The sequence below is a fragment of the Megascapheus bottae genome, chromosome 3 (genome assembly GCF_031878675.1).
Source record: "Megascapheus bottae isolate mThoBot1 chromosome 3, mThoBot2.hap1, whole genome shotgun sequence".
NCBI classification, from domain to species: Eukaryota; Metazoa; Chordata; class Mammalia; order Rodentia; family Geomyidae; genus Megascapheus; species Megascapheus bottae.
Window position 1 is genome coordinate 73,098,906 of NC_143511.1, and position 9,816 is coordinate 73,108,721.

At 48.9% G+C, this 9,816-nt stretch overlaps 1 protein-coding gene across 1 annotated transcript; it reads right to left on the reverse strand.

The window, feature by feature from the left end:
• Positions 1–207: 207 nt before the first annotated feature.
• Positions 208–8,196, reverse strand: Slc46a2 (solute carrier family 46 member 2). Its single transcript, XM_090329181.1, has 4 exons — positions 6,971–8,196; positions 5,413–5,496; positions 4,887–5,043; positions 208–765 (listed from the first exon to the last, which is right to left on the reverse strand). The coding sequence occupies exons 1-4, from the start codon at positions 8,097–8,099 to the stop codon at positions 708–710; spliced, it is 1,428 nt and encodes a 475-aa protein (XP_090185307.1). The 5' UTR covers positions 8,100–8,196; the 3' UTR covers positions 208–707.
• Between the last annotated feature and the right edge of the window lie 1,620 nt (positions 8,197–9,816).

Genomic DNA, 9,816 nt, shown 5'->3' on the forward strand with positions numbered 1-9,816 from the left:
CACTAGGTACCTAGGAGGCTAAGATTTGAGAATCAAAGCCAGTCCAGACAGAAAATCCCACAGGATTCTTCAATTAACCAGCAAAAGGCTGGAAGTAGACGCATGGCTCAAGTGGTAAACTGCCAGCATGAGTGGAAAAGCCCAGATGCCAAGGAACTGCTTCATTGCTCTTGAGTGTTCACAGTTAACAAAGACTCGGGGATGAACTTAGTTTTTGAGGTTTTATTTTAACTTGAAAGATGTAACTTACATTTCATACAAAACGTCCCTATCCCATGGCCTTGGGCAGCTGGAAATGGCAGGCCTCTGACTTCTGGAACTTTCAACAAACACCATAAGACTAATTAGACCTGTATTGGAACCCTGGAGACAAGAGCTGGAAGAAAGGGGCCTGACCACTTACGGCTTGAGCCTCAGCCCCACTAGGGTCTGGGATGCCTGTGTGTGCAGGCCCTACCCACAGAACCTAAGCTCTGCCTGGCTGGGCTGTCTGCAAGCTGAGAAGGTTCTTCCATTAGCCAGGAAGTGCTTTCCCCCACCCACCAGAGTTCCCTAGTGTTCCAGCCAGTCATGCAGACGACAATTCTGACTGGAACTCAGGTTTCTAGGGCAGTGTAGTTATTTTGGCCCAATTCCCTGGCTCCTTTTGTGGTCTTCAAAGGGTCCTCGCCATTGCTGGTGTTCTTAGCTCTTGCAGATCAGCACCTTCATTTCTCTGTCCTGTCTCCACATTGTGACCCTGAGACTTGTTTATAGGCCACGATGCTGTAAAAAATTGCAATAGAGAATTATAAGAGGACCACTGGAATAGAGCAGAGAATGTAGCCTTTCCTCCCCACCTATGATGACTGGTCACTGGCCACTGTCACAGGTGGCGTTAGACATAATATTACCGGCATTGTAGTGTTGGAAGGCTGTGCTGAGTGAGGCTGGCTCCAAGGAACCAGTCTCTTACTTCAAGTTCTTTCCAGACCTGTGAGGACGAACTTCTCTCCATTTCCCATAGCACCGTGAGTGCTATGCCTCAACATTTTCTTGCATACTCTTTGCATCTCAATCACTTGAAAGTCAAGTGATGAATTCCCATGAATATCTTGTGATGAAGATTAATCTTTACTAATCTCAAACTGGATATGCTGGGCATTGGTGCCTCATGTCTGTAATCCTACATATTCAGGAGGCTGAGATCTGAGGATCAGGTTTGAAGCCAGCCCAGACAGAAAAGTTCAGATAGAAAAGACAGAAAAGACTCATCTCCAATTAACCAACAAGATGGAAATGGAAGGATGGCTCAAATAATAAGAGTGCCAGCCCTGGGCAAAAAGTCAAGTGAGAGCTTAGGGCCTGCAGTTCAAGCCCCAGTACTGATATGCACGTGCACATACATACACTCACACATACAAACACACAAATACTAGTGGATAAATGGAAGCATAGCAACTAGGAACACAGGTCTTGGACCTATGGATGGACCGTTCCTTGAGCTACTGATAGATGTGAGCTTAAATCCTAATCTTCTAGGGAAGATACGTAGAAAGTTCCAACACCAAGTTTTACCTGAGTATGAGAGCCCTCCTGATAGGGGCAATTATTGTACTTCAGACAACAAAACTCTTTGTATTACAAGGCTGGCAGGTGGAGAGACAAGAGGCAACCAGCACGGGCCTGTGAATTTGGCTTGCCGCACTGACCTTGCTGCTAAGTTCCTTTGGGACACTCATGGCTGTGTGTTGCTGGCCAGCTCCTAATTTCATTATCGGCTGGAAACAGGCAACTGTAGCGTGTGAGTGTGCAATAATGCTGGCTATTAGGTAGATATAACACGCTTCTGACAGGATTCATTCACTAAGTACATTTGTCTAAGAGATCTTAGACACGGGGTCCTTGCTGGACACAGGACACATGGTAAGCCGTACGCCATGCTCTCTGTTCTTAAGAAGCCTAGAGTGGAGATGGCAAGCATATTAAGTAGATGATCACTTCTAATCATTAACCATCATTCCACATAGGAAATGCACAGGAAGCTTTGGGAAAGAAACTAGAAAGACCTATCATAGACTAATGGAGGAGGGGATTTAGGAAAACCCTTTTTGAGAAACTGGCAACATTTGAGTCTCTCTTTCCATCTGCACAGTGTGTGTGTGTGTGTGTGTGTGTGTGTGTGTGTGTGTGATAGTGAATGTGAAATTTACAATGTTAAAATATGGTGTTTTCTGTTCATTTTTAAAATTTTTTTGTCAATCCTGGGCCTTGAACTGAGGGCTTGGGCTCTTGGGCTCAGTTCTTGGGCTCTTGGGCTTTCTCAAGGCTAGAGCTGTACCACTTGAGCCAAGCACCATTTCTGGCTTTTATCTATGTGTTACCAAGGAATCGAACTAGGCAAGCACTCTACCACTAGGCCAAACTCCTGGCCCCTGTGTTAATTTCTTTTGAGGACCTGGTTTGCATCCAGGTCCTTGCTCTTACTCAACTTGCTTGGTTGGTGCTATGCAATTTGGTTGGTTGCTATGCCTCCAGCCATGCTTTTTTCTTTTCTGGTCCTAGTGCTTGAACTCAGGGCCTGGCCTCTGTCCCTGAGCCTCTTTGTCCTCAAGGATAGTATTCTACCACTTGAGCCACAGTGCCACTTCCAGTTTTAGAGTGGTTAATTGTACATCATTGTTGCACAGGGACTTTGCTGCTTGGACTGGTTTCAAACCGTGATCCTCAGAGCTCAGCCTCCTAAGTAGCTAGGACTATAGGCATGAGCCCCTGGTACCTGGATCAACCCTGCTTTCTGATGGTTATTTTGGAGATGGAGTCACATAAGCTTTTCTGCCTGGACTGGCTTTGAATCTTGATTCTCTGAATCTCAGCTTCCTGAGTAGCTATAGGCATGAAACAGCAATATCCAGCCCATTACATTTTAAATGAGATGAGTGCAAATGAACTAAATTTGTAGACCAGAGAGATGAGTGGCTTGTTTTCTTTGTGCAGCACACAGCACTTACATGTGTACCCAAGGGGCAGTGAAAGAGGGTTGAACCATGCTGTGAGTTCCTCAGCACTTCCCTATCTCATCTAAAGAGGAAGAAGTCAGGTTCTTATAGAATGGGAAAGCAGCTTGCTTTTCTAGCAGGAAGGGCCAAAGCCATGGTCCCCTTGGTTCAAAACAGACTGGTTGGCAGCTCTAGCTCGGGACCTCTCCTGAAATCAGGGAGTGAGATGCAGACTGAGACCGGTCCAGTCTCTTGCCTTCTGAGTCCTCCTCTGCTTTGAGGTGCTTTCTTGGTTTTTCTGTCATGGAATGTAGCTTTGCCTTCTGTAGCTAGAAAGTTCTACTGGTCTTTCCTGTTACTGTTAATGATTGATGGTATAATTTGGCCTCTTGCTAGAAGAATAATTTAGGATATCATTTATTTTAGTGACTTGTGGGAGAGCAAAGGTAATAGAATAGAAACATTCCTTTTTCTTCTTTCGGCCTGGGGCTTGAACTCAGAGCCCAAAAACTACTGTTGGGTGTTCTCAAGGCTAACGCTCTACCACTTGAGCCACAGCACCATTTCTGGCTTTTTCTGTGTATATGGTACTGAGGAATCAAACCCAGGGCTGTGTGCATGCTAGGTAAGCACTCTACAACTAGGCTACGCTCCTAGCCTCAGAAACATTCCTTTTATGGCATAAGTTTTCAATCTTGAATCTCTGAGAGATGGGATCCTACAATAATAATTTTGTTGTTTTGTTTTTTTTGAGGTTTTTTATGTTAATGTATCTGTATTCACCAGATAGAAGGTGCATTACTTCTCATACATTGAGACCCCTTCTCATGTTTTTGTCCCCATTTTCCTCCCAATAATAATTTTTTAAAATTTTTCTTCATTTCCTGAAAACTTTGCCTTGTTGGTACATGAGTTTCTCTACTGCTAAATGTCTATGGTAGATTAAATACAATGTCTTTAAGTATCTTATCCACGAGAGTATCCAATCAGTTGCTTATTTGAGTGTTTCCAGATTCCTCACTGCTTCTGTAACATAAGATCAGGAAGATCCAGCACAGCTAGTTAAAACCCAGTGTATGAATGAGTGAATAAGCCCCAGAACTTTGAGTAAAGGGTCACTCAACACACAACTTCTTGGGCCTCTAAGTCTTAGCACATCCAAGGCAGGTGAAACTGTAGAAAAGAACCAATTATTGAATTTTCTTATTGACTTCATAGGTCTATTTGTGTTTTTATGACATACATTAGTAAGACATTTTCTGGTGTGTGTGTGTGTGTGTTTCCTACAAACTTGTACTAGGGTTTGAACTCAGAGCCTGGGCACTTCCCCTGAGCCTTTTTTCTCAAAGCTAGTGTTCTACCACTTGAGCCTCAGCTCCACTTGCAGCTTATTTGGAGATGAGAGTCTCATAGACTTTTCTGGGGACTGGCTTTGAAACCATGATCCTCAGATCTTAGACTCCTGTGTCACTAGGATCACCTGTGTGAGCCACCAGTGCCCAGTTCTAATATTTGTTTTTAAGTTGAAGAGACAACTTCAATGAGTTGTCAATGAATTAGAACTGCTATTTTTCAAATGGGGGAAAACTAATCTATTACTAGTTTAGCCAGAAAAGACGTCAGAAAAATTTGCATTGCATGCCAGCTACCAGGTTGCCCAACTCATTCAGCCAGGATTCCCATGAAGAGGCCTAAGGGCTGCACAGTTTGAGGACAGACCTGGCTGAGTCCCTCACCTTAGGATATAAAAGCATCATGACCCTTAGCTTGTCCAAATTCAGCTATTTGATCGTTACATCTTATTTTCCTCAGCTAAGAAATAAGACCAAGAACCTCAGTGATTGATAGTCTCTCACCCACTTCCCCCTCCCTGTCCCCACCCCCACAGCAGACACTGCCCCATCTTACCCAATTGGGATAATGGCCACAAAGGAGAGGAAGGAGGACAGAGCAAAGCAGGTGCCAACGAACTTGTCCATGGTAAGCTGATAGATCTTGTTATAGACCGTGGATGTCACCACTCCAGTCAGAGCCAGGGACAGCTGCAGTATGACAAACACCTTCCCTGTGTAAGGGATTGAGGTTTTAAGAAATGTGTTAGTGTTCTTTTCTTTGGTCTCTGGGAAGCTCTCAGAGGACCCCACCCCCTCTCTTCTAGGGTCTCCCTTTCAGTCTCCATGGCTGCATTCAACAGGAGTCCTGTCTCTGTCTATCTGCACGTTCCTGAAGGATCTTTCTTTTGACTGTGGCTCTTCCAATGATTGACTTCCTTAGTCTTTCCCACCCACCCTCAGTCTATGTTCTTTCTGTCCTGGATGGAAATGTAGCTCGTGTACTTGAGGCGGCTTTCTGGCACGTTCTCAGATATATTCTGTAAGTGGGAGTGTCAAGCTGAGCCCACGCGAAAGATTCTGGCGAAATTCCTGTCACTCACCATAGGAGGAGCCTTTGATGAGTTTGGACATAGCTGAGCGGATGGTCGTGATGGGAATGAGGGCAAACAGCATGGTAGCTCGAGCTGGAAAAGAGCACACAAGAATTCTCCTCACTGTGGCCCAGCCTGAACCAAGGAAGAAATCACAACAAAGCAAAAGCCTTGTTCCCAGCCCCTCTCCAGTCCTGATGGGGCTTTCTCTGCTGGCAGACTCTCCCCAGCCCAGCTCTGACTGTAAGCTCTGATAAAGCTGAATGAGATGAGTGCTGATGTCCAGGTGGTAAAGCATTGCTTACACAGAGAATGTGAAGGGGATCTTCATGTGGTGTCTAGGGAAGTGAAGCTAGCGCCACCAACATGACACTGGTGACAAGGAGACAATGCCTGCCCTCACTGTCCAGGAACTGCTCTGGGAGACAGTCTCAGGAGCTTGGGCAAGCTGCTTCCAGAAATGTTCCCCGAGAATGGCTGCCACATATTCCTGAAATTTTATTTTATTCACACATGGTCTTAACTGGGAACTGACCAGAGATTGCCTTGCCTGCCTGCCTGCCTGCCTGCCTGCCTGCCTTCTATCCTTGGACAGCCTTCTATAGAGATTTTCCAACTTATGGCCTCCTGTGTAGTTGAGATGACCCTCTGCTTTTTAGTAGAGATGTGTTCTTGCAAGCTTTTTGGCTAGGGTGGCATTAAACCCCAGTCCTCTCAATCTCTGCCTTCTAAGCAGTTGAGGGGATAGATATAGGCATGGAGTATGGCATCCGCCATATTTCAAGTGTCCAACAGCCACATGTACTTAGTGGTTACTGTACAGGACAAACCAAGATAGTGGTCATTCCCATATTTGTAGAAAGTTGTGTTGTAGCAGTAGGCTAGAACTCTCTTGCTTGTGGTTTATTTGGTCTCTGTCCTCGGATGGAAACTTTGTTTTAATTCTAGTGTTTTTAATCCTAGTGGTGATTTATTCCATTGGGTGGCAGAGAAGTCACTTCTTGAGAATGTTTATATTTTGTTTAAAAGCCATGGCTTGGCTCTAAACGATTTTAATTAAGGGACCTTCTAAACTGCATTACTTTGTTTTGTAAAGTTAACATTAGGAGAGGTGCAGGGAGTTTGACCTAGCGGTAGAGTGCTTGTCTAGCATCCACAAAGACTTGGGTTGGATTCCTTGGTGCCACATACATAGAAAAAGCCAGAGATGGTGCTGTGGCTCAAGTATTAGAGCTCTAGCCTTGAGAAAGTCCAAGGATAGTGCTCAGACCCTTAGTTCAAACCCTGGGACTGGCAAATAAGAGAAAGAAGAGAGAGGGGGGGGGGAACCCAGCTCTGTCTTCTCACAGGGGCATCTTGACACCCTGCTGTCTCCAGGTGCCAGCCAGCAATATGGGCCACCCACAGTACCATACAGATTAACTCAAGGGCACACAAGCCCATCTCTTGTGCCTCCTGTAGACTAAGTTGAACTCTTGATGCCAAGCTGGAACTCCTAAAGCAAAGCATCCTGGTTGTTAGCCCTCGACATAGCAGTGCCCTGCCTCCCGAGGGATGCCAGACTCACCAATGTAGTACATGTATGTCTCTTTCACAAAGGCCAAGAGGAGGGCTCCTGTCCCAAAGGAGACCATCCCAATTATGATCATCGTGGTGTCCCGGAAGTAGCGGGAGAGGACCAGGACGCCTAGGAAGCTGGTGATGAAGATGGTGTACCCAGAAGCCATCCCATAGCCCACCTGCTCTTGGCTCCAGCTGAGAGGTTCCCTCAGCACAAACAGGGGCATCACATCCACTGTGCCCACCACAGCCAGGTCATAGATGATGGCGCCCACAAAGAGCAGGGAAAGGATGTTTTTGGGGGGATTTGATTCTCCAGGAGATGGAGGGTGGCCCCCTGTGGTCTTCTTGTCCATCTGGTCGGGATCCAGGGTGCGGTAGGTCCCTACTGTGCCCGACACCGTGTCCAAAGACGGGAGCTTCTTGCTGGGTTTGGCCATAGATTCAGGGACCTTCAGCACCAAGAGGCTGTAGAGAAGCGCAAAGCTGGCACAGCCCACGCTGCAGGCGGTCAGCACCAGGCCCTTCCCAGAGTGCCCAGCCGTCTGATTGAAGAGATGCCCGGAGGCCATGCTCCCGCAGAAGCCCGCCAAACCTAGGATCAGGTCGATGAGGATGAGGCGCACGGAGCGGCGGCCTTCGGAGGAGCCCAGGGAACCCAGCGCCATGACCCCGGACCAATAAGCGGAGAGGCCTCCGCACAGCCCGTTGAGCGCGGCCGCCCCGTACAGCACCTCTACCGGCCAGTCCAGCAGCACCTTGAGCAGCAGCCCGATGCGGGACAGCAGGAAGCCCAGCAGCGACGTGCAGATGGAGATCTTGCGGTGGTAGCGGTCGCTGAGCCAGCCCAGCCCGTAGGCGGACAGCAGCGGCGTCAGGCCCACCACCAGGTTGTAGATGATGTAGAAATTGGAGATGGCCCTCTGCTGCTGGTCCTCCAGTGTCCCCCGGGGGGACGGACTGGAGCTGTGGTTGGAGGAGCCCGGGGCCCTGAAGGACGACTTCACCACCAGGAGAAGCCCCGCGTCGTACAGCGAGCCGGCCACTTGGGCGGAGGCCACCACGGGCTCGATCCACGTCCTCACTTGGAAGCCGGGCAGCTGGCCCCGCCACGGGCAGGCGATCTCGAGGCCCATGGGACCTGTCTGACGAGGGACAGAAAGGCTTGATGGCAACCGGGACGCGGCGACGCGCCCAAACTTCAGCGCTACGAAGAGCGAGGGCTTCTGCGGAGCGCGTGTGGCCCCAGCAGGTCCAGCTGCCAAGGACGCGCCCCCCGCTCCAGAGCCGGCCACGCCCCCGGCCATCCCGGCCGCTCCGCCCCCCACCTCCACCCCGACGGGGCGGGGCGGGGCTGGCGACCTCCCGGGAAGCCTGGCGAGGGCCGGCGCACGCAGTCTCGGCTCCCTCCCCGGGCGCCCATCGGTTCCCCCCCCCCCCGCACCCCTGCCTGGCCTGCCCGGGCCTCCCATGGGTCCCTGCCGACATTCCCCGAAGGGCACAGGCAGAGCGGGAGCCCTGAAACCTGCCCTTGGAGCTATGCCAAATTCTGTCCCTGGGAGACAGGTTTGAGCAAGGGATGGAATGCTTGGATGAGTTCTGGGGTGTGAAGCTTTGCTGAGGTTAAAAGCCACAAAAGAGATCCACGTGTTACGTGGAGCTAGTACCTGGAATGAAGGAGGGAGGGAAGGAAGGAAGGAAGGAAGGAAGGAAGGAAGGAAGGAAGGAAGGAAGGAAGGAAGGAAGGAAGGAAGGAAGGAAGGAAGGAACTCAACCATTGCTGCATCCGTCCAGTTCCTTCTCTTAGCCAAAGATCTCTTCAGAGAAGAGCACTACTCCTTGCATCTATATGGATGTGACCTGAACCAAGGTCTATATACTGCTCCTACTCAAACCCCCAACCTTTCTTAGCCCTGGGCTTTGCAGCTGGGGACTGACTCTCCTGGAGAGGGCAGAATCAATACTCACACTCCTGGAGCTTGGCTCATGCCTCGGTTCCAAGCTTCCACTTGCTTCCTCCTTTAAGGGCTTACTTTTTTTTTTTTTTTTTTTTTTTTTTTTTTTTTGCCAGTCTTGGGCTTTAGCTCAGGGCCTGAGCACTGTCCTTGGACTTTCTCAAGGTTAGAGCTCTACCACTTGAGCCTCAGCACCACCTCTGGCTTTTTTCTAAGTATGTGGTACCAAGGAATCGAACCCCGGTCTTCATGCATGCTAGGCAAGCACTCTACCATAAGGCCAAACTCCCAGCCCCTAAGGGCTCACTTCTACAGTGAAGACCACAGCGGTACTGAGCTCAGAATACACCAAACAGAAAGACCCTCGCCTTCAACCATGACACAGCCATGGCAGCACAGACCAGGAGGAACCTAAAGTCACAAAAACAAGACTGAAGGCTTTAGGAAGGCTTTAAAAGCCAGATGGACAGTGTAGTCAGCCAGGCAGGTTCCATGTAGGATTTATGTTCCTCGGGCAGTTTTCATCTCCCTCTCTACCTTTCTTTCTCATCTTCATTCCTGACACCTCTGTCTTCTGCAACAAGAAAGGCATATCCACACTCTCCCTGGAAGATGCATCTTGTGAGTTTGGCTCAGTTTCCCCCTGGTTTCACCAACCCATGCCTGTCTCCCACTCCATTCCTAACTTGTTTTTCTGGAGATTGCAGCAAGTAGCCCAAGCAACCTGTTCCCTGTGGGTGGCAGAGGCTCCAGGGGATGGGTGGGTGATGGGGGGAAGGTGGTATTCTTCAGTTAGACATGACTGGATGAGCCACCAGAAAAAACAGCCACTGTTTTTGACCACTTGTTCAAGGAGTCTCATCTATTCTCAGGACTGCATACAGTAGAGGGCAACCTT